The sequence below is a fragment of the Pongo pygmaeus genome, chromosome 16, assembly GCF_028885625.2.
Source record: "Pongo pygmaeus isolate AG05252 chromosome 16, NHGRI_mPonPyg2-v2.0_pri, whole genome shotgun sequence".
Classification (NCBI taxonomy): domain Eukaryota; kingdom Metazoa; phylum Chordata; class Mammalia; order Primates; family Hominidae; genus Pongo; species Pongo pygmaeus.
This window is the reverse complement of record NC_072389.2, coordinates 55,954,316-55,978,737: the sequence shown is the minus strand read 5'-3', so window position 1 is coordinate 55,978,737 and position 24,422 is coordinate 55,954,316. Positions and strand designations below refer to the sequence as shown.

Genomic DNA, 24,422 nt, shown 5'->3' with positions numbered 1-24,422 from the left:
GTAAAATGAGGAGAGGTGTTGGGTGAGTATGGTGGTCCTTAATTATTTGTCAAGCTTTTCTACCTTGATCCTTTTCCTTTCTCATGAATATAATATTAATTATTGCTTAATTCCCCTACTTTCTGCCATTTTGAGTCTTGCTTTGTAACTTTATATTATCCATGTATCCTTTGTCACTCTCATATATTTAAGTATTTGATATTCTCTACTTTATTTATCATTCCTTCTTTTTTTTTTTTTTTTTAAAGGCCGAGTCTTGAGGCTGAAGTGCAATGGCACAATCCTAGTTCACTGCAGCCTCAAACTCCTGGGCTCAAGCCCAGGAGTCCTCCCACGTTGGCCTCCCAGAGTATTGGGATTACAGGCATGAGCCGTAGTGCCTGGCCTCATTTCTTCTTTACCCATTCATTAAACCTATCATCTGTGAAATCACTGTAAAAATCTACACTTCTGATATTTGCTATAATGGCATAAAGACAAACTGTACCCTATTGGGGAGCTAAAATTGTAATAGGTAACAAATATAATTAACTGTCCCAAAGTACAGCTAACCAACCAAACTTTTTTCTTTTTCCTCTTCTTTGAGACAGGGTCTCGGTCTGCCGCCCAAGCTGGAGTTCAGTGGCTCAATTATGACTTACTGCAGCCTTAACCTCCTGAGGCCCAGGTGATCCTCCCACCTCAGCTTCCCAAATAGCTGGTACTACAGGGACATGCCATTACACCCAGCCAATTTTTGTATTTTTTGTAGAGATGGGGTTTTACCATATTGCCCAAGCTGGCATATGCGCCAGCTGGCATATGCCTGGCCTAACCAAACCATTTTACTAGCACCTTTCTGTCACTTAATGATGAGCCATTTGATTCATTGACTTCACTGAACAATAGCAACCTAAAAAAAAAAAAATTCATAGAACTAGTATTATGGGTTATAACTAAACTTGTTAATTTGGCCAGGTGCGGTGGCTAATGCCTATAATCCCAACACTTTGGGAGGCCAAGGCAGGCAGATCACTTGAGGTCAGGAGTTCGAGACCAGCCTGGCCAACATGGTAAAATTATCTCTACTAAAAATACAATAATTAAGAGGCCGGGTGCGGTGGCTCATGCCTGTAATCCCAGCACTTCGGGAGGCCGAGGCGGGTGGATCACTTGAGGTCAGGAGTTCGAGACCAGCCTGGCCAACATGGTAAAACTATCTCTACTAAAAATACAGTAATTAAGAGGCCGGGTGCGGTGGCTCATGCCTGTAATCCCAGCACTTCGGGAGGCCGAGGCGGGTGGATCACTTGAGGTCAGGAGTTTGAGACCAGCCTGGCCAACATAGTAAAACCCTGTCTCTACTAAAAATACAAAAATTTGCCAGGCACAGTGGTGGGCGCCTGTAATCCCAGCTACTTGGAGGGCTGAGGCAGGAGAATCGCTTGAACTCACGAGGTGGAGGTTGCAGTGAGCCAAGATTGCGCCACTGCACTCCAGCCTGGGCAACAGAGCGAGACTCCATCAAAAAAAAAAAAAATACAATGATTAGCCAGGTGTGGTGGTGCATGCCTGTAGTCCCAGCTACTCAGGAGACTGAGGTGGGAAGATCGCTTGAAGCCAGGAGCGGAGGTTACAGTGAGCCGAGATCGTGCCACTGCACTCCAGCCTGGGCAACAGAGTGAGACTCCGTTTCAAAAAATAAAATTGTTGGCCGGGCGCGGTGGTTCACGCCTGTAATCCCAGCACTTCAGGAGGCTGAGGTGGGCGGATCACGAGGTCAGGAGATTGAGACCATCCTGGCTAACACGGTGAAACCCCATCTCTACTAAAAAAATAGAAAAAAATTAGCCGGGCGTGGTGGCAGGCACCTGTAGTCCCAGCTACTTGGGTGGCTGAGGCAGGAGAATGGCGTGAACCCAGGAGGCAGAGCTTGCAGTGATCCGAAACCGTGCCACTGCACTCCAGCCTGAGCAACAGAGTGAGAATCCGTCTCAAAAATAAATAAAAATAAAAATAAAAAATAAAATTGTTAATTTATTAGGGTATTTTTAACTTGGTTCAAAAGTGTTTTTGTAGGATACCCCATCAGAGATCTCATAGCAAAAGTGAAATGTTCCCTCTACAAAGCCATTTCCATAAATAACAGATAATCCATAACATATGACACATATATTACACAGTAGATATAGCTGTAAACTGTAACTAAACTGTTTTTTAAAATAACTTTTCCATTCTGACACTACTCTCACTTTGTGAATAAACATATCTGCCCCAGCAAACTGTTTGCATTCCATATAGATAGAATGTTTCAGAATTTTAAAGGTACAGGATGAAAATAAAGGTGTCTTTTAGCCTTCTTTCTTTTGTGCTTAAGAAATTTTTCGTCTTCCTATTTCTATCTTAGTTCCTACTGACTAGGAACATGATTTCTAGCAACCTAATATGGTGGAAAAAGCTAAGTGCTCGCTCTTTGGAGTTCACTGCTGTAGATTTACTTTAATACCTTCTTCTGAGTCTGATTTGTTTTTATTAAGGCAGCAGGCCTTAGTTTAGTAGGTAACTCAAAAATCAGATTGCTGATTTTCCTGGTTTTCACTGTAAATTTGAAGGATTAAATATTGCATTATTCTAAACATGTTCTTGACCCAAGTATTAGTGGCCTTCTAGTGAGTTGGCAAGGCAGGTCACCATAAGAGTTCAGCAATAAGAGCCTGTCTTATTCATTTTTTTCCATCCACCACTGTGCTCAGTATTGTGTCTTACAAGTAGTAGTTACTCAGGTATCTTTAAATGTATGGGAGGATGTCAATGATGGTCTTCAGTTAAATGTTTTACATAACAATTAGAAAGTGAACCAAAATGAACTCTTTATCTGGAAATGTTATCACAACCTGGGAATCTGCTTTAAGGAACTGTACTTAGTATTAGTTTATTTTCCTAAACTCCTTTGACTTAACCCTTCTGTAACCCAAAGCTTAACATGAGCAAAAGATTTCTGCAGCTACGGGTTTTATCTTCCTTTCTACTCAGCTCAGGAATCAGTGAGGTCCTTTTAAAAACACTCAAGTGGTTTCTCCTGTGCACCCCACCCACATGGAAAATATTATAGTTAGTCAATCAAATTTTCTTGAAATTCAGCATTTGTTTATCTTCCCTGTACCTGCTTTGCTGATACACTTACAATAATACGAAAGATAAAATGAGTGGTTCATGCAGTCTTAGCTTGCCGCCTCACAATGTTTTCCCTTTCCACAACAGACTTGGCTATCAGGAAAAATTTTTTAAATGAACCCCTCACACAGCCCACATAAAAAGACTTTATCCAGGCACAAGGGAGGGAAATTTAGCTAAGGTTAATGTTTTGATTGGATCATAGAAAGCAGCCAGGGCTGAAATTGGATGAGAGTTAGGCTAGAGAAGCTTCTCAGGTTCTATAGGGTTGAGTCTTTTCAAGTTTGGTTTCATTGTTTTGTTATTGTGGTGAGTAGCCAGAAGGTCAGATGTATATTTATTCAAATAAAGTTACCAATATTTTTTACAAAGCTAAGTGTAAGAGATTTTAGTATGATCTTCTTCATTGACATTACTGAAAACTGCTAAGAACATATAGTATAAGGCATAATGTAACTAAAAATACTGTACCTAAAATTTTTAACCCATTACAAATGTCAAATATGAATATGTCATTACAAATCAGAACTGAGGATTCGCTTGAATTATTTTTACATGATTCATTTGCCAATTTCTGAGAATTATTGAGCTCTGATAAAGTGGAGCAACTGTACTAGGTGGACTTTGTTTTAGATGACTTCAGTGTTTGCTATCTACAAAGACTTTAGGAAAAAAGCAGTCTGCAGCCCATTTTCAATCAGTGTAACTGGCCATATGCCATGGGGCTTAAATCACACTTGAATGGCGGCAGATTGTTCTCTTTAAATGATTAGACAACTTCTTTTCTCTTCCTTCTCAATTTTAGAATGGTGAGAGTATCATGGTTGAACTTGCAGCTGGACCTTTTGGAAATAACGAAAAGGTAGGGATGGCAGTGAAATAGAAATGGCTATCCAGTGTATGTATGTGTATCCAGTTAATAATTTGCCTTCCTGTGTAATTCATTGGTCACGTAGTGCATGTTAAGGTATTGTAAAACTTATTTCTCAGAAAATATAGCTCTTTTCTTAGTTATTATAAATTATTAAATACCTATTGACTTGGGTTTCATCCTAGAATGATGGAAACTTGGTGGAAGCCACTGGTCAACCCTCAGCTCCCCATGAGAAAGTAAGGATTGTATTTCAGATATGTTCATTGGACTTTAAATCATACCCTCTGAGACAAGACTCTTCTTTGGGGAAAAAAAAAATCCAGATTGCCAAAAAAAATAAGGCCTGTTCTATTTCTGTGTTTCAAGGCCTGGTTCTATTCTTGGTAAAGAGAAAAAAAAAGGTTAAATGTAGGGATACTTGGTTAATACTGTTAATCCTACATGTGTGTTGAGCTTCATTTTTTTCAAAACTAATCTTTTTCTTTTGGAAATAGATAGAAACAGAGTATTTCAAGTTCCTTTAAACTGTCAAAAGAACTATTCTAATGTTAATCATTCCCTTTTTAGAAGATATGGGTGGCCAGGCACGGTGGCTCATGCCTGTAATACCAGCACTTTGGGAGGCTGAGGCAGGCAGATCACCTGAGGTCAGGAGTTTGAGACCAGTCTGGCCAACATGGTGAAACCCTGTCTCTACTAAAAATAGAAAAATTAGCCAGGCGTGGTGGCTCATGCCTGTAACCCCAGCTACTTGGGAGGCTGAGGCAGGAGAATCGCTTGAATCTGGGAGGCGGAGGTTGCAGTTGCAGTTGCAGTGAGCTGAGATCGCGCCACTGCACTCCACTTGGGCGACAGAGCGAGACTCTGTCTCCAAAAAATAAATAAGTAAATAAAAGATATGAGTAAAGATTGCCAAGAAGTTCATTGGTGGCCTCTGTTTTGTTTTGTTTTGTTTTGTTTTGTTTTTGAACAGTTGCCAGTAGTCATCAGAGTACCAAAACTGATCTATTTCTCAGTAATGAGTGTGTGCCTCATGCCTGTTTCAATATTGGGTTTTGGAGACATTATTGTACCAGGTAAGCAATTGTAACAATTTTAGTTAAAAAAAAATACTGATGATTTTAAATTGTCATATGTATAGAATCTGTTAAAAGTTACCTACTCTGTATTAACTATTTCTGGCTGTCACTAGAGCTGAGATTGTCATAACAAAAAAGCTTATTGAGGGGTAGAAGGTAAAGCCCAAATGGTAACAACTAAAGTACTGTAATAGCTCCCATGGCTCAAAAAGTTTGTTAGAGGAAGCAACTAGGATCAGTTTAACCTTCTTCTTCAAGAAAGTATATTTGTGACTCTTTTTAGAAGTTGAATATAATAATGCCAAACAAATAGTTTATATTACTTATATTTTAAGATAATAGTTATGTTTTAGAAAAAGGGGTTTAAGAATATTAGGCAAGGCTGTGATCAAGAGGAGAAACATAGAAGAACACCAGCTTGTAGGACTGCATAATACAAAAAGACACAGTTTATAGTGGAACTGATCACCATCTCTTAGCATGTCTGCTCTGACAGTGTAGTTTTGCCTTACTTTCCTCACTGCACTGTCTGTAGAATAAACTTAATCCAAGCCCAGTAATAATTTAGTTTAGAAGTAATTAATAATATTCCTCTATCAACTGAGTTTTTCCTTATTCATTTTTCTTTTTTTTTGAGATGGAGTCTCGCTCTGTCGCCCAGGGTGGAGCGCAATGGCATGATCTCAGCTCACTGCAACCTCCGCTTCCCAGGTTCACGCCATTCTTCTGCCTCAGCCTCCTAACTGGGACTACAGGCGCCTGCCACCACACCTGGCTAATTTTTTTGTATTTTAAGTAGAGACTGAGTTTCACCATGTTAGCCAGGATGGTCTCGATCTCCTGACCTTGTGATCTGCCCGCTTTGGCCTCCCAAAGTGCTGGGATTATAGGCGTGAGCCACCGCGCCAGCTCCTCCTTCATTTTTCTTACAGTCTCCCTATGTACTAACTGCCTGTGGTGGATGGATGAGGAGTACTGGTGCTTCTGAAAAAGCCCTTCTATTTACATAGTAAAACCAGGTAGAGAGAAAAAAGCTAGCAGTGTTGCCTTGCAAGTTGACATGGCAAAGTCCATTATAGCAGCTCTCTTAGCTCAGTGAATCTTGATTCACATAATTGGTAAAATAAGGAAAACATTCTACTGAGTAACCTTACACTTCTTTGAATATCATTAAACTTATGCCTGATTTTACCATTTCCACACCAAGGGCTATACAAGATCTTCTACATAGAACTTGGCATAGAACTGGTAAAAATAGTATATAAATACTACATTATTGAAGTAAATGTCAAAGGTCTAAAACAAAAATATTTCTCCAAAGAGCAGAGGTACTGACAATACATGACTTAGTCCTAAAAGCTAAATTTGAATTTAGGGAGGAAAAAAGTACTATTTTTTAAAAAACGTGGAAATGTGATTAAACAGCAAAAACAACAAGGGACTTATTTTATTAATTTTGTAGAGACCAAAACTAATTAATTCAAATAACTAATGAAGATAGTAAAATTATTTTATGATTTTTAAGTTAAATGTCATTCTTTCTGTTTTTATAACATTATAAATAAATACAAGCTGAAATTTCTTCTTTGGGAAGAAGAAAAGGTTCAACAAATTTCTTACAAGAAATAGATATTAAATGAGTTGTTTCTGCATAATTGCATGTTTACAAATGAAAGCATGAGCCGAGCGTGGCGGCTCATGCCTGTAATCCCGGCCCTTTGGGAGGATGAGGCAGGTAGATCACTTGAGGACAGGAGTTCAAGACCAGCCTGACGAACATGGTGAAACCCCATCTCTACTAAAAATACAAAAATTAGCCATGTGTGTTAGCACATGCCCATAATCCCAGCTACTTGAGAGGCTGAGACAGGAGAATCACCTGAACCCAGGAGGCAGAGGTTGCAGTGAGCTGAGATCACATCACACTCTGGCCTGGGTGACAGAGCGAGACTCTGTCTCCAAAAAAAAAACAAAAAAACCCAACTGAATAGTATTCCAGTCTGTGTATGTACCACATTTTCTTTATTCATTCATCTGTTCATGGACACTTAGGTTGCTTCCATATCTTGGCTGTTGCGAATAATGCTGCAGTGAATATGAGAATGCAAATATCTCTTTGACATACTGATTTCAGTTCCTTTGGATATATACCCAGTAGTGGGATTATTAAACCAAATGATAGTTCTAATTTTAATTTTCTGAAGAACCACCATACTGGTTTCCATAATGGCTACACTAATTTACATTCCCATCAACAACGTACAGGGTTCCCTTTTTGCTACATCCTCTCTAAGGCTTACTTTTCATCTTTTTAGTAACAGCCATTCTAACATATGTAAGGCGATCTCTCATTGTGGTTTTAATTTGCATTTTTCTGATGATTAGTGATTTTGAGCAATTTTTTCATATACCTATTGGCTATTTATGTGTCTTCTATTGAGAATTAGCCATTCAAATCCTTTGCCCATTTTCTAATTGGGTTGTTTACTTATTATTGAGTTGTTTGAGTTCCTTATGTTAATATATTTTAGGTGTTAACCCCTTATCAGATTCATAGTTTGCAAATATTTTCTCCCATTTCATAGGTGTTTTCTTCACTTTGTTGACTGTTTCCTTGGCTGTGCAGAAGCTTTTTAGTTTGATGTAAACCCATTTGTCTGTTCAATACATTTTTTAATGATAAATTTTAAAAGTCTTCTTCATGGCCGGGCTTGGTGGCTCATGCCTGTAATCGCAGGACTTTGGGAGGCCGAGGCCAGTGGATCACGAGGTCAGGAGATCGAGACCACCCTGGCCAACATGATGAAACCCCATCTCTACTAAAATACAAAAAATTAGCCAAGCGTGGTGGCACACACCTGTAGTCCCAGCTACTCAGGAGGTTGAGGCAGGGGAATTGTTTGAACCCGGGAGGCGGAGGTTGCAGTGAGCCGAGATCGCGCCACTGTACTCCATCCTGGGCAACAGAGCAAGACTCCGTCTCAAAAAAAAAAAAGTTTTCTTCATGACATGGAATATTGAGCAGCTAATAAAAATGATAGTTAAAAACTATTTAATAGCTTGAGGAAATGTTTAAACTATGGTATTAAGTATTTTTAAAATCAGCATATAAAATTTTGTCAAGAATTTGAGGTACTTGAATGTTCTCATAATGCAACAATGAAGATTCAATATAACATATACTGTTACTATTGTTAACAGTTGAATTTGCATTGCTGTTATTGTTTTAAGAAAATAATTTTTTTTTTTAAGGCCTGTTGATTGCATACTGTAGAAGATTTGATGTTCAGACTGGTTCTTCTTACATATACTATGTTTCGTCTACAGTTGGTAAATTTTTTTTTTCTTTGTATTAAATGTTGAATTGTATTGTCTGGAGGAAAAGACAGAGGTCCAAAAATAAAGGAGTACAGTTTAGGCATGGTGGTTCACCCCTGGAGTCCTAGCACTTTGGGGGCCAAGGCAGGCAGATTGCTTGAGCCCAGGAGTTCTAGACGAGCCTAGGCAACATAGTGAGACCCCATCTCTATAAAAACAGTTTTAGGGCCAGGCACAGTGGCTCACGCCTGTAAGCCCAGCACTTTGGGAGGCCGAGGCAGGCAGATCATGAGGGCAAGAGATTGAGACCATTCTGGCCAACATGAGGAAACCCCGTCTCTACTAAAAATACAAAAAAAATTAGCTGGGCATGGTGGCATGCACCTGTAGTCCCAGCTACTGGGGAGGCTGAGGCAGGAGAATCACTTGAACCTGGGAGGCAGAGGTTGCAGTGAGCCAAGATTGCCCCACTGCACTCCAGCCTGGTGACAGAGCAAGACTCTGTCTCAAAAAAAAAAAAAAAAAAATTTATTTTTGAATTAGCTGGCTGTGGTGGTCATGCCTATGGTCCCAGCTCCTCAGGAGGCTGAGATGGGAGAAATGCTTAAGCCCAAGAGGTCAAGGCTGCAGTAAGCCATGATCGTACCACTTCACTATAGCCTGGGCGAAAGATTGAGTCCCTGTCTCAAAAAAAAAAAAAAGAAGAAAAAGAAAATAAATACCTAAGTGAGGGAGAAGATGAAGAAAAGAAAAAAAGTATAAAAAAATTCAAAAAGCAGTCTCAGCTGGGCGCAGTGGCTGGCCAGACGTGGTGGCTCATGCCTGTAATCCCAACACTTTGGGAGGCCAAGGCAAGTGGATCACTTGAGGTCAGTAGTTTGAGACCAGCCTGGCCAACATGGTGAAATCTCATTTCTACTAAAAATACAAAAAGTAGCTGGGCATGGTGGCGCACACCTGTATTCCCAGCTACTCGGGAGGCTGAGGCAAGAAAATTGCTTGAACCTGGGAAGTGGGTTCAAGGGACAAGATTGCACCACTGCACTCCAACCTGGGCAACTGAGCAAGGCTCCGTCTCAAAAAAAGCAGTTTGAGGCCACTAAGTATGGTACTCTCCAGGGCTTTAACATATTAGTATCCAAAAGCAGATTATAGGAGTGTTCATTAATTCTCCTGTGTACCTTTGGACAACTCAAACTCCCTGTTCCTCCATTGCCTCATCTTTAAAATTAGAAACTATACTAAATTGTTTATAAAGGGAATATTCTGAGATCCTATGTTCCTAGTAAAACCCTGAGTCATTAAGAAAAGTTCAGGCCGGGCGCAGTGCTCACACCTATAATCCCAGCACTTTGGGAGGCTGAAGCAGGCGGATCACCTGAGGTCAGGAGTTCGAGACCAGCCTGACCAACATGGAGAAACCCAGTCTCTGCTAAAAAATACAAAATTAGCCAGGCATGGTGGCGCATGCCTATAATCCCAGCTACTTGGGACGCTGAGGCAGGAGAATCGCTTGAACCCAGGAGGCGGAGGTTGTGGTGAGCTGAGATCGTGCCATTGCACTCCAGCCTGGGCAACAAGAACAAAACTCTGTTTAAAAAAAAAAAAAAGAAAAGTTCAAAAGTATGTGCTTATTAACAAAGCTTAGGAAGTATGTAATCAGTGTTAGGAAGATTTTTTAAAACAACCTATAGTACCTATTGGTACAGATTTAGTTATCTAAAATACGAAACTATTTAACATCTTTAATAGCAACAGATAATTGAAACTCTCATGAATTATTATCTCTTATCAATGATACATGGTTAGGTTAGTAATAATTGAAATGCTAACCAGTTTCCACATTTTTCAAAAGCTCCGTAGAAGATGTCTCCTAATCCTATCTAGGAAAATGATGAAATTACAAGAAGTCATAGAGGAAAAATATCCTCAGAAATATTTGAAAACCAGTACATAAATGAGAGGGGAAAAAACCCACCTTTGGTAACATGTAGAAATGACTTATAGCTTGGTATTCTTCTTGCAGCCTATGCTATTGGCATGATACTTACATTTGTTGTTCTGGTGCTGATGAAAAAGGGGCAACCTGCTCTCCTCTATTTAGTACCTTGCACACTTATTACTGCCTCAGTTGTTGCTTGGAGACGTAAGGAAATGAAAAAGTTCTGGAAAGGTAACAGCTATCAGGTATGTGCTTATACTTTGGTTACCAAGTTATCTTATGACTTAATTTACTGATTTTGGGTGGGAACAGCCTATATGTAGCAAAGCTTTTATGTACCAAAAAGTACTGTAATACCCCCTTACTCACTGTCCACCTGCTGAATCATCATTTGTGACCTCCCCTGCAATCTAATGCCAAAAGCCTGGTGATTCAAGACAAAACTACAGAAAAACAGCAGAGGACATCAGGGAAAACAAAATAGCATTTCAACATGTATTTTCAAAACCTACACAAAAGCAGACTTCATGAAAGATACAATTCGTTGTTTAAAATAAGTACTTAATTTTGAGACTAAGCATTAGCTATTTATAGTAAGAGTCCTAAGGTTTTGCAGATAAAAAGTGCACTCTGGCCAGGCATGGTGGCTCACGCCTGTAATCCCAGCACTTTGGGAGGCCGAGGCAGATGGATCACCTGAGGTCAGGAGTTCGAGACCAGCCTGGCCAACATGGTGAAACCCGTCTCTATTAAAAATACAAAAAATTAGCCGGGTATTGTGGCAGGCACCTGTAATCCCAGCTACTTGGGAGGCTGAGGCAGGAGAATCACTTGAACCCAGGAGGCAGAGGTTACAGTGAGCCAAGATCGTGCCATTGCACTCCAGCCTGAGCAACAAGAGTGAAACTCCATCTCAAAAAAAAAGTGTGCTCTTCAGCATCTAAATGGGCCTAACCAAACTAGATAGGGCACTCATTTGAGATTTAAATGAATCAAGATTTAGCTTTCTTTAAAATTTCTAAACAAAGAAAATCTTGATACCAAGGTCTCTTTTGCTTGAGTGGTTTCTTCATTGAAGTTAAAGCCTTTTCTTTTTTTTCCCCCTAAATGTTCTTGGTATTCCAGTACAGTCTGTTTGCATTGAAATCAAGAACAGTTGGGAAACCCTAGCCTATTGAGGTCAGGGCCATGGCACTGACCCCTTCATGAAGGCACTTTGTGAGGCAGTTAGCTCTGCTTTCCCCTATTACAACTACCACCCTCCTCCATCCACCCTCATGCTTCTGTGTCAGTTGTCACGTGAACAAAAAGAGAGACACTTTGGATGGGTGGCTGAAATTCTGATAGTAGATAAACAGTTCAAAGTCCATGTCCATCTTGTGCTTGGTCTTTCATGTCATTTATAGTGTTACTTAATGAGAGGTGGTTAACACGTTAAGTTACAGACTACTATGATTTGAAAAAACACTGGTTTAGAATTCTTTTGAGGAAATCTTAAAATTTCTTTGAGATTGGTTAAGCTAGTAATACCTGTCTTGCCTATGTCACAAAGCTGTTGGTTGTGTCAACTTATACTGTTATACATAGAATTAGTTTATGATCCTAATGCCCTTGACTAAACTAGTAAGGTAATTTTTAACTTTTCCATTCAAGATGACACTCACATAGGTTTTTTATTTTTATAGATTTTTAAAAATAAAAGTGTATCGTATGATATACACTATGCTAATAACATCTAAAAAACACATCTCAAAAAGTACCCTGCATCATTTTTTAATGGTTTTATATTTCTTTAGCAAATGTTTATGAGTGATTCTATGAGAGGATACTATTTTTGGTATTGGTGATACAAGATGATCAAGTTAGAAAGAGGCCTATTCTCATGACCTCTTGAAAGTTACAGTCTAGCCAGGCGCGGTGGCTCACGCCTGTAATCCCAGCACTTTGGGAGGCTGAGGCAGGAGGATCACGAGGTCAGGAGATCGAGACCATCCTGGCTAACACGGTGAAACTCCGTCTCCACTAAAAAATACAAAAAAAATATTAGCCGGGTGTGGTGGCGGGCGCCTGTAGTCCCAGCTACTCGGGAGGCTGAGGCAGGAGAATGGCATGAACCTGGGAGGCGGAGCTTGCAATGAGCCGAGATCATGCCACTGCACTCCAGCCTGGGGGACAGAGCGAGACTCTGTCTCAAAAAAAAAATTTAAAAAATGAAAGTTACAATCTAGTGGGGAATAGAGATAAAGTCACTAACAATAAAGTGTGATAAACATATTAGTTACGGCAGGTGCCATGAAAACTATAGATGGGATATCCAGTGCTTGTGGTTTCAGGAAAGAGTCCTAGGTGATTTGGGGAAGGCTTTCTAAAGAATATTAAATTTATGTCCAGACTTTAACACTGAGCTGTATGTTCCATGTTGAAGGAACCACGTCTTCCGAGGCTCAGAGGGAAGAGAACATGGCACATTCTAGAAACTCAGTGAAGGTTAGGATGGCTATAATGCTGAGTAAGGGTTATGGGAGCTAAAGGAAATGAAAACTGGAGAAGGAAGCAAGAGTGAGAGCCTTGTAGCATCTTATAAGCCACATTTAAGAGTTTGGACTCTATACTAAGCATTGGAGACCATTTAAGGTTTTAAGAAATCTAGAAAATTAAGAGAGCAAAACTGGGGACAATTATTGCAATAAGAAGTGGTAGAAGGCCAGACATGGTTGTTTACACTGATAATTGCAGCACTTGGGGAGGCTAAGCCAGGAGGATCACTTGACCCCAGGAGTTTGAGACCAGCCTGGGCAACATGCAAGACCCTGTCTCTACAAAAAAGAAAAAATTTTCTGGGCGTGGTGGCACATGCCTTTGGTCCTAGCTACTCGGGAGCCTGAGGTGGGAGGATTGCTTGAGTCCGGAAGATAGGGGCTTCAGTGGGCCAGGATTGCACCACTGCACTCAGCCTGGGCAACAGAGCAAGCGAGACCCTGTCTCAAAACAAAAACACAAACAAAAAAGAAGTGATAGAAGCCTAAATTAGCAAAGTAGTGAGATGGAAAGACATGAACAAAGTTAAGAGAAATTTAGAGGCATAATAGGGCCTGATGATGCAGTCAGTATGGGTAGAGGAAAAGAAGTAGAGTCCAGGGCTTCTGGATTGGGAAACTGAGTTGGGGGATGGTGATGAAGGAAAGGCAACAGGGTTAAGGAAGATGATGATGAATTCAGTCTTGAACATTTCAGAAGTACCTATTGGATCACCACAAAGAGAGAAATAATAGGCAGTTGAATAAATAGGTCTGATGTGCAAGAGACATACCTGGCTAGAGACAGATAATTGGGAGTGCCATTAGCATACAGAATAAAGAGTGAGAATGTAGAGGCAGAAGAAAAGACTCAGGACAGGCCTGTGAGCAAGAGATTTCTATTATTAGGGGTACTTATCTGATTAACTGTAAATCAGGACAAAGAAGACGAGCAACATCAGGAAATTTTGTTGTGAGTTGACATTAAATCTTTGTTTAGTTTAGAAGTGAAATTTAGGATTGTTAGTGAGAGCACATGTGCTGTCTTACAGAATTATGTTTCTTGTTATTTTCATTGTCAGAATTTATTTTTACTTATAAAAAATTCATTTCCCTTTCATACAGCTTTTAAAGTATTTTATTATTAAAAATATATACTTACAGGCTGGGCGCAGTGGCTCACGCCTGTAATCCCAGCACTTTGGGAGGCTGAGGCAGGCAGATCACCTGGGGTCAGGAGTTTGAGACCAGCCTGGCCAACATGACAAAACCTCATCTCTACTAAAAATACAAAAATTAGCTGGGCGTGGTGGCACATGCTTGTAATCCCAGCTACTGGGGAAGCTGAGGCAGAAGAAGTGCTTGAACCTGGGAGGTGGAGGTTGTAGTGAGCTGAGATTGCGCCATTGCACTCCAGCCTGGGTGATAGAGCAAGACTCCATCTCAAAAATAAATAAATAAAAATAAAAATATGTGATTATAGAAAATTTGGAAAATATTTTTTAAAAATACAAGAGGAAAATTAAGTCCACCCGTAATCCTACCACCTAGAGATAGTTAAGGTTTAAGTGAATTTCTTTCTGTGCCTTCTCTGGATAAATGGATAGATGAGTGAATGATACTATAAATAGTTCTCTTTCTTTTTCACTGCATTTTATATTTTATTTTAAATTCGTTATAAAATTATTTTAATGGCTATATAATATTCCCTTATATGCATATATCATACTTTATTATTTGCTTTGACCCAGTAATTTCTCTTTAAGGTATTTTCAGAAAATGATTAAAAATTTGGGCAAAAATGATGTGAAAAGATATTCATTATAGTAATTCTAGTCTTCTTTGTTCTATTTTAATGTCTTGTAGGTTAATATTATTGGTAGTTAATTTACTAAAATTTTTACATAGACTTTTACTGTTTTCATTTTAGTAATTTTTCTTTTTTGTATCTTAATTACAAATTAATGCATATTTGTGTTTTTAAAATAAGCAATACAAAAGTGTCTAAAGTAAAAATGGGAGTCCTTTTTCTAACCATTCTTCCCCCACCCCCACCCTTAATGGGCAGCTACTGTAAACAGTTTCTTTCTTTATAGCTTCCATATCTTTTTATGCTAACTCATACTGGAAATAGTTGAATATTTAGAGTTGTTGTATACATAAAGTTATTAACATTGCATTTCTTTGGAAATATTCTACAGCACATTTTTTCCTCTGGTTGATTCTAGCACCGTTCCTCCTTTTTTTTCCATAATTGTTACTGACACAGGATTGTAGTTAAGGAAAGATTTCAACCAAGGGGTGCATTTATATTCCCAATGAACAAATGCTTTGCCCTGGACCATCCAAGTTTCATTCTTAGGCCGGGAGCGGTGGCTCACACCTGTAATCCCAGCACATTGAGAGGCCAAGGCTAGTGGATCACTTGAGATCAGGAGTTCGAGACCAACCTGGCCAACATGATGAAACCCCATCTCTACTAAAAATACAAGAAAAAAGTAGCCTGGTATGATGGCGCACACTTGTAATCCCAGCTACTCAGGAGACTGAGGCAGGAGAATCTTTTGAACCTGGGAGGCAGAAGTTGCAGCAGTGAGCCAAGATTGTACCACTGCACTCCATCCTGGGCAACAGAGTAACACAGTCTTAAAAAAAAAAAAAACAGCTAAAAAAACTTCTTAAAAATCATGATCTTGAGAAAAATTTTTTGGGCGGGGAGGGGTGGCGGAATTTGCTCTATCACCCAGGCTGCATCTTGGCTTACTGCAACCTCCACCTCCTGGGTTTAAGCGATTCTCCTGCCTCAGCCTCTCAAGTAGCTGGGATTATAGGCGTGTACCACCATCCCTGGCTAATTTTTGTATTTTTAGTAGAGACAGGATTTCGCCATGTTAGCCAGGCTGGTCCTGAACTTCTGACCTCAGGTGAACCCACCCGCCTTGGCCTCCCAAAGTGCTGGGATTACAGGCGTGAGCCACCGTGCCCGGCCGAGAAAAAAAAAATTTTTTTTTTTTTTTGAGATGGAGTTTCACTCTTATTGCCCAGGCTGGAGTGCGATGGTACTATCTTTGCTCATTGCAACCTCTGCCTCCGGGGTTCAAGCGATTCTCTTGCCTCAGCCTCCCAAGTAGCTGGTATTACAAGCATGTGCCACCACGCCCAGCTAATTTTGTATTTTTAGTAGAGATGGGGTTTCACTATGTTGGTCAGGCTAATCTCGAACTCCTGACCCTCGATGATCCACCAACCTCGGCCTCCCAAAGTGCTGGGATTATAGGTGTGAGCCACCATTCCTGACCTGACAAAAAAATTTGCCTCTGCTTCACAGCAGCTACCTACAAAGGGAAAGAACACTGTTGCTAGTCACTAAGTAATAATAGCCCCAGGAGGGCAGACATCAGGAGCTTTACCATATAACATAGTAGCTAAGTAAGGCATTTGATTGTGGGAAAATCTGTTTAAAAGCTTCTAAAAACATAGGCCAACTTTGTTAATAAAATTCTCACTTTCTAGTGTAGTATCGTTAATTGTATTAGGTAAAGACATTCAGAATACAAAATAACCCATAGAAGTAAAGACCATAGAGTCTAGTACCAGGCTGCCTAAATTTGAATTCTAATTTTGTTAATTATTAGCTGTGTAGCCTTGGGCAAGTTGCTTAGCTTCTTGGTGCCTCAGTTTTTCTACATTGTAAAATTGGATAATAACCTATTTTAGAGAGTTGCTGTAATAAATATGTTAATATCTACAGATTGCTTATAGGTGCTGTGAATTTATTTGCTATCATTATTTGTAGGAGTGAGGATTTTTTGTTTTGTTTGTTGGTTTGGTTATTTCTCTACTCATTGACTAAATTTTCGTTTTCCTGGTCTGGATATGAAAACTTTGGGTTTTTGTTAAATCTGCTTCCTTTAACTTACTCGTAAAAGAACAAATTCTGAGCTATCACAAGCTGCAGAGAAAAATTATGTTTAGACTCAATCATTTTTCTCATTATGCACAAAATTTTGAAATATGGGAATGGACATTTGCTCAAATTTTAGGCAAGTTGCAGGATGTTAAAAAAAATACTCAGGAAATGCTGGGCGCGGTGGCTCACTCCTGTAATCCCAGCACTTTGGGAGGCCGAGGCGGGTGGATCACCTGAGGTCAGGAGTTCGAGACTAGTCTGACCAATATGGTAAAACTCTGTCTCTACTAAAAATACAAAAATTAGCTGGGCATGGTGGCGGGTGCCTGTAGTCCCAGCTACTCGGGAGGCTGAGACAGGAGAATTGCTTGAACCTGGGAGGCGGAGCTTACAGTGAGTCGAGATTGTGCCACTGCACTCTAGCCTGGGCGACAGCGAGACTCTATCCCAAAAAAAAAAAAAAAATAGGAAAGAGTATTTTTTCAGAAAACTAGCATTTTTGAAAGTTATGTAATATAATGCCTTATTTCCCTTTTAAAAAGAAAATCTCTCATTGTTTATGTCCAACATTTAAAATCAAAATTAGCTTACCTTGAATGTTGTCATTTGTGGGAGACAGGGTATTGTGGCCTTTGACATCAGTTCTGATGAATAACTTAATCTCTGAAGACTGTCTCCTCATCCGTAAAATGAGATTGGATCTACAGGGAGGTAGGGGAATAAGAAATCCATAGTGGGGCCGGACACGATGGCTCACGCCTGTAATCCCAGCACTTTGGGAGGCCAAGGCAGGCAGATCACGAGGTCAGGAATTTGAGACAGCCTGACCAACATGGTGAAACTCCTGTCTCTAATACAAAAATTAGCCAGGTGTGGTGACGGTCGCCTGTAATACCAGCTATTCAGGAGGCTGAGGCAGGAGAATTGCTTGAACCTGGGAGGCAGAGGTTGCAGTGAGCCGAGATTGCATCACTGCACTCCAGCCTGGGTGACAGAGCAAGACTCCGCCTCGAGAAAAAAAAAAAAAAAGGAGGGAGGGAGGGAGGGAGGAAGGGAGGAAAGGAAGAAAAGGAAGGAAGGAAATCCATAGTGGTGGGTTAGCTTAAGGCTTGGTGTGAGGCAGGTGGATGTTGAAATCTGTTAAGGCTAGGCAGAGACTTCTGAAATAGAATGGGGAGCTTCTACATGCCTAGTGAGACAGAGGGAGACTTGATATGGTTCCACTGTGAGATGGGCCTGAGGGTCAGCTCTGGCTCATCTCTTAGGCTAACAGTGTAATAATAATCATTTGCTTCTCTCTCCCAACCTCCATCATCTCCTAAGCTTTGTCAGTTTCTATTTCCAGAATATCCCTGTTTAACTCCCAACTTAAATTCTGCCTTCTCCAAGCAGATCTCTAAGAAATTAGAAGGAAGTAGGTGCTCCAATTAAAATCACATTTACCTTTCACCATATTTTTTTTAGACTTTGTACTTTAAATACTTACTAACATCTGCCCTGCAGTGCAGGTATTTATATATGCCTCCCTCACTAAGTATTAGCTGTTATGTATTAGGAATCCACAATGCTTATGACAGTAGTCTTTATGCTGTAAATTCTCAGCTAATGTTATTGAAAGTCTTTATGCAGTGCACCTCTAATGCTCAATCCTTCATCCACTGGCCTTTAGTTACTTTTACATGTGTGTATAAGCTTCCTGATTGTATTTCAGCAGCCCTTATAAAATGACTGTAATTGTCATATGCCACTGTAAAAGTGAGGCACTTTTAAAACATTAAACTAGACATGTATCTCTACAGTCTTTATGTGCAATCTTTTTTTGTAAATATTGCAAGTTTTTGCTGCTGTTTTGAAATAATCAAAAGACAAAACAGGTAATATAAAGTTACAATCTAAGGCTAAGGCAAATTTGTTTATACTATTAGTCATTTGGTTCATTTGAATGCCTGATAATAGAGTTGAGTGCAAGAATATTGGTAGTAAAAAGCAGGACTTTTCACTGGAGACTCTTTAAATGTCCAGGTACCCCTGACAGTCTTTTCATGCTGTTATTAGGGGGCAAGTTTTACCTCACTTGTAACTTGGAGACCTTATTGAAATTCTTCAGGGTCTTACTTCGAGTCTTTTAGCCCTTACTGTGAGTTTCTCTCATCAAAAGAAGTAATGTTTCTATAGGGTTTCACTAAAATAATACTAATTTGGGCTGGGCGTGGTGGCTTATGCCTGTAATCCCAGCACTTTGGGAGGCTGAGGTGGGTGGATTGCCTGAGGTCAGGAGTTCCAGACCAACCTGGCCAACATAGTGAAATCCCATCTCTACTAAAAATACAAAAAATTATCTAGGCGTGGTGGCGCATGCCTGTAATCCCAGCTACTAGGGAGGCTGAGGCAGGAGAATTGCTTGAACCCGGGAGGCGGAGGTTGCAGTGAGCCGAGATTGCGCCATTGCACTCCAGCCTGGGCAACAAGAGTGAAACTCCATCTCACAAAAAAAAAAAAAAAAGGATACTAATTTGGAAATACTAATTGTAAATTATTTTCTACAGCCCAAAACTAGTTACACTATATTTCCTATGAACATTTTTTGTGGAATGCTTCAAGAGCTACAGTACTCAGACCCATTTATTTGATTTTACATGAAGTCTTAGTTCTAATTAGTATAAAGCAAATAAAGATACTTTTTTCTCAGAAGAGAAAAATCAAGCAGAGTCATAATTACTTTGGCATATAGCACAATGAAGAGGAGTCATCATTTTAGGGGATATTTTTTGCTTCTATAATGAAATAAGTGGAGTTAAATTTGTGCAGCAATATCCAGTGGGCTATTTTTCTCTGGGCAGGTAGTAAGTTTTAAGTTTGTGATACCCAGTAAACAGTAAGTTGTGTCTGTTAAATGTCACTAGTACTTCTCATTATTTTTAGAAGTCACAAGCTGTAACTGACAAGTCAGAATACAGAGATAAGTTAGAACAACTCTGCTTTAGTATCAGCAAGTCTCCAGTTACCCTGCGTTAGTGAGTGTTTTATTAGACTATTTCTGGAGATTGGTTCAATTATAAGCAAGAAATTATAAGCTATCAGAAAATGCCAGGTTAGCTGATCTGATTTCAGAGCCCATCTTTCCAAATCAAGCTTTCCTGTTTCCAAATATGATGAAAATGTTTGCCAATTTTGTCAATTAATTGTATTATTTATGTTAATTTATTGTCGTATTTTTTAAAACTTTGTTCTTTATGTTTCTGTATTGTTTTTATTGGAAAGTCAGTAAAGAAAAGTAAATAGGGAATAGGGATGCTTACTTCTCAATAAGTTGATTTTGAAAGTGGTTTTTTTAATTAATATATTTCTATGTTCAGGGATTAGATTATATAGTGCCAGTGAGGTAGCTGGGGATTAGGAAAGAAGAGGCAAGTTAGATGAGACTGACTCACTACCTACTGTGCTAACGAGGCACCAGGGAAGCATGTTATAATTTAGGGTATGTGGGCTATCATTTCATTAGATTACAGTTGCCAGGGTAAGCAGATCCTGCAGAAGAAAGAGGGTTTCTCCACCATCCATTCTGCTGAGGCTGCTTCAATTTTCTCTCTACACAGCCCTAATCTCTTAGACCCAGAACTTTTAAATTCCTAGAAGAAAAGGGGCCTAAATATATCTTACATACTTTTCCTTTCCCCTCTTCATTTAAATTGACTAAAATTAAATGTTCAACATCTTCATCTTATGTTTCGTGTAGCGAACTGCTTAATGTTATCTGTCTTGATTTGGCTTTTTTTTCCCCTTAGAATTGCTACAAACTAGTGACCTTAAATCTAGGGGATATCTTTGGCAATTAGAAGACCTCAAAACGGTTTTGGGTCTTGAAATGGCTTGTAGAGTCCCAGCAGGTTTTTTATTTTTTATTTATTTTTTATTTTTTTGAGTCAGGGTCGCTCTCTCTATTGCCTAGGCTGGAGTGCAGTGGCGCGATCTTGGCTCACCAAAGCCTCTGCCTCTCAGGTTCAAGCAATTCTCCCACCTCAGTCTCCTGAGTAGGATTGGGATTGCAGGCGCACCACCACGCTTCACTAATTTTTGTATTTTTAGTAGAGACAGGTTTTCACCATGTTGGCCAGTCTGGTCCCGAACTCCTGACCTCGTGATCCACCTGCATCGGCCTCAGTGCTGAGATTACAGGCATGAGCCACCGCGCCCGGCCCAGGTTTTGATTTTGTAAGCTGTCTTCATTAGTTGAGACAGTTGTCAGCCAAAAGCCTTAGCTCACGTTGTATTCTTTCTGCCTGGCAAGTCAAGAGACCGTGTTTGGAGATGGTTCCACCCTCTTGTTCTTCTTCCAAAAAACACTAAAGCCTTCAGAACCACTTTTCAAAAATAGGAACATTCATCTTGCTGATCTTTCCTTCTTCTAATTCTTGATGAAGGAAAGGAAAAAAGTGCATCGCAATACTGAAATTTAATCACTAGTCTAAAAGTCTTTAACAGTCTTCACAAAGGCATTAAATACTTTTTTCTATTTTTAGTAATTGTATTTGAATTGCTGAAACACTGAAAGCATTTAAAGTTTCTTCATCCTTCATTTCCAAATATAAGACAATTTTTTATGAGATTTAGGCAGAGCTGAAGTGACCATTTGAAAAAAGTTTAACTGGTAATTTCTTTTTTTTTTTTGGTCGGAGTCTTGCTCTGTCACCCAGGCTGGAGCGCAGTAGCACGATCTCGGCTCACTGCAAGCTCTGCCTCCCGGGTTCACACCATTCTCCTGCCTCAGCCTCCCAAGTAGCTGGGACTACAGGCGCTTGCCACCATGCCTGGCTAATTTTTTTGTATTTTTTAGTAGAGATGGGGTTTCACTGTGTTAGCCAGGACCGTCTGGATCTCCTGATCTCGTGATCCACCCACTTCGGCCTCCCAAAGTGCTGGGATTACAGGCGTGAGCCACCGTGCCCAGCCGGTAATTTCTTTAAAATAGTCTATAGCAAAGGTTTTTTTTTTTTTTTTTTTTTTGACAGAGTCTCACTCTGTTGCCCAGGCTAGAGTGCAGTGGCGTGATCTCGGCTCACTGCAACCTCCGCCTCCTGGGTTCACGCAATTCTCCTGCCTCAGCCTCCCGAGTAGCTGTAACTACAGGCGCCCACCACTACGCCCAGCTAATTTTTGTATTTTTATTAGAGACGGGGTTTCACCATCTTGGCCAGGCTGGTCTCGAACCCCTGACCTCGTGATCTGCCCATCTCAGCCTCCCAAGGTGCTGGGATTACAGGCGTGAGCCACCGCGCCCGGCCTAGCAAATGTATTCTTGGATTTGTTTTCAGATATCATTTGACCTTAAGTTCATTTTTTGTAGAAATTATTATAATGTTTCCAAAGTTTAAATTATCTTATGGTTATTCCAAGGTGTCAATAATACCACACTGTCCCAGAGTCAGCAGGTGTTCTCACAGTGACTCATGAGGCCATTTTTAGTTTTCCCATTTGTATGATTGGACACTGCCTGGAATAGTGTCCTGGAATAAGTGTCAGGGATATCTACATTTGTTCTGGAGTTCTCACTGCCATGAAGGGCAGTATTCATATTGGGAAATGGAGATAACGGAAGATCCAGAGAACACAAATTGGCTTTGAGTCATGTGATTAGTCTTCCTGAGAGGTTCAGTGTCACCCTGACTATCTCCTTAGAAGTGTGGATGTTAAACCAGAACAGTGCTCCAGAAGGAGTGCTCGGTTTCATAGAGCAATCTGTGTTTTTTAGAAAAACTCAGAATCCTTTTGCTAATGTAGTGAATATTGGGGGCAAGTTGAAATTTTGCATTTCCTAACGTCTTTTATTTATGCCTAGATGATGGACCATTTGGATTATGCAACAAATGAAGAAAACCCTGTGATATCTGGTGAACAGATTGTCCAGCAATAATATTATGTGGAACTGCTATAATGTGTCATTGATTTTCTACAAATAGACTTCAACTTTTTAAATTGACTTTTGAATTGACAATCTGAAAGAGTCTTCAGTGATATGCTTGCAAAAATATATTTTTATGAGCTGGTACTGACAATTACATCATAAATAACTAAAACGCTTTGCTTTTAATGTTAAAGTTGTGCCTTCACATTAAATAAAACATATGGTTTGTGTAGTTTCCGAGATGTACTATATACAGTATGTTTTTCTAAAAAAAAATGCCTTGACCCACCCCTATACTTTTTTTTACTGAAATCTGTTTCTTTCAGCTCTGATGGTAGATACAAGTAGTTACTATTTCTGAATGGGTTTTACTGTAAAGAATTATGCAAATTGGCCAGGCGAGGTGGCTCATGCCTGTAATCCCAACACTTTGGGAGGCCGAGGCAGGCAGATCACAAGGTCAGGAGATCGAGACCATCCTGGCTAACACGGTGAAACCCCTCTCTACTAAAAATACCAAAAATTAGCTGGGCGTGCTGGAGGGTGCCTGTAGTCCCAGCTACTGGGAGGGCTGAGACAGGAGAATGGCGTGAACCCGGGAGGTGGAGCTTGCAGTGAGCCAAGATTACGCCACTGCACTCCAACCTGGGTGACAGAGCGAGACTCCGTCTCAAAAAAAAAAAAAGATTTATGCAAATTATATCTGCTCTATAGAAATAACTGTTTAACACCATGCAAGAAGGCGGTTCAACGGTGAAAATTTGGACCTTATATCACTGCAGAGGTTAGAAATACATAATTTTGGAAATACAAGTGCATATTTTTGTAGTATTTTTTTAAACCCAATCCTTTCATAAACTTGAGAACTGAAATTACTTCAGACTGCATGTGTATTATATTAAGAACATTTTTCCAGGTATAGAGAAACATAATCTATAGAACTAGTCACTAAAAGGAGACAGAAACTGAAATCTAGTTTTCATTGGTTTGACAGCCTTTTTTTTGAAAATGTAGCTTAAATTTCAATACTAACATTCAGTTTCACTTTGGTATTTCTGATCTTTGAAATTTGGTTCTGTTGATGTTAAGGTTTGATTTTTTTAAAAAATTATTTTTCTTAAGAAATTATGTATTAATACATATGGCTCATTGTTGAATACAACATTCCTAACATTATCCCACATTCCCCTGCCCCCACCTGTTATCTTTTTTTCTTCCTGATTCCCACCGCTTTCCCCATAGGTAATGATTTTTAATCTTGGTGGAGGATGTACAATGTGCGGTTCAGAGAAAAGAATTGGCAACAACAGCAAGAGACTTGGTGTTAGTCTGAGTTTAATTACAATACAAAGAAGAGTTGAGTAATTTGCCGCATCTCAAGACACTTGTATCTCAGTCTTCTAATCTGCAAAATGAGTAGGTTAGACCAGCTAATCACTCTGGTACCTTTGAACTTGAAAAAGTTTTTTCCTCATTCTTTGTTAAATTTTAGATGTGGCCTGAACATTCTCCTGGAGGTCAGAGGTCAAATTATCTTTCCATTTTCTTTTATTTTACTAAGAAATTCACAAATGACAAGTGATAACAAAGGCAGCAGGATTTTTCATTTCTCTGTAAATAATGTATAAAATATGTGAACAGAACTATATCTTTCATCTAAGGCCAGTTCAATTTATTAAAAATAAAACTAATGCATTTGAAAATTGATCAGACCTTTGATATTTGAAC

At 39.7% G+C, this 24,422-nt stretch overlaps 1 protein-coding gene across 4 annotated transcripts in view; it reads left to right on the top strand.

The window, feature by feature from the left end:
* SPPL2A (signal peptide peptidase like 2A) overlaps positions 1 to 22,932 on the top strand; it is a 61,158-nt gene extending 38,226 nt beyond the window's left edge. Inside the window, exons 11-16 of one of the 4 annotated variants that reach the window (XM_054451093.2) lie at positions 3,959 to 4,015; positions 4,210 to 4,263; positions 5,001 to 5,103; positions 8,359 to 8,436; positions 10,451 to 10,611; positions 22,629 to 22,932. In XM_054451093.2, the coding sequence (XP_054307068.1) occupies positions 3,959 to 4,015; positions 4,210 to 4,263; positions 5,001 to 5,103; positions 8,359 to 8,436; positions 10,451 to 10,611; positions 22,629 to 22,703 (528 nt within the window). In that variant the 3' untranslated portion in view covers positions 22,704 to 22,932. The remainder of the gene's footprint in view (positions 1 to 3,958; positions 4,016 to 4,209; positions 4,264 to 5,000; positions 5,104 to 8,358; positions 8,437 to 10,450; positions 10,612 to 22,628) is intronic. The other 3 variants (XM_054451094.2, XM_054451095.2, XM_063652236.1) reach the window with 3 other exon arrangements.
* The last annotated feature ends 1,490 nt before the right edge of the window (positions 22,933 to 24,422 follow it).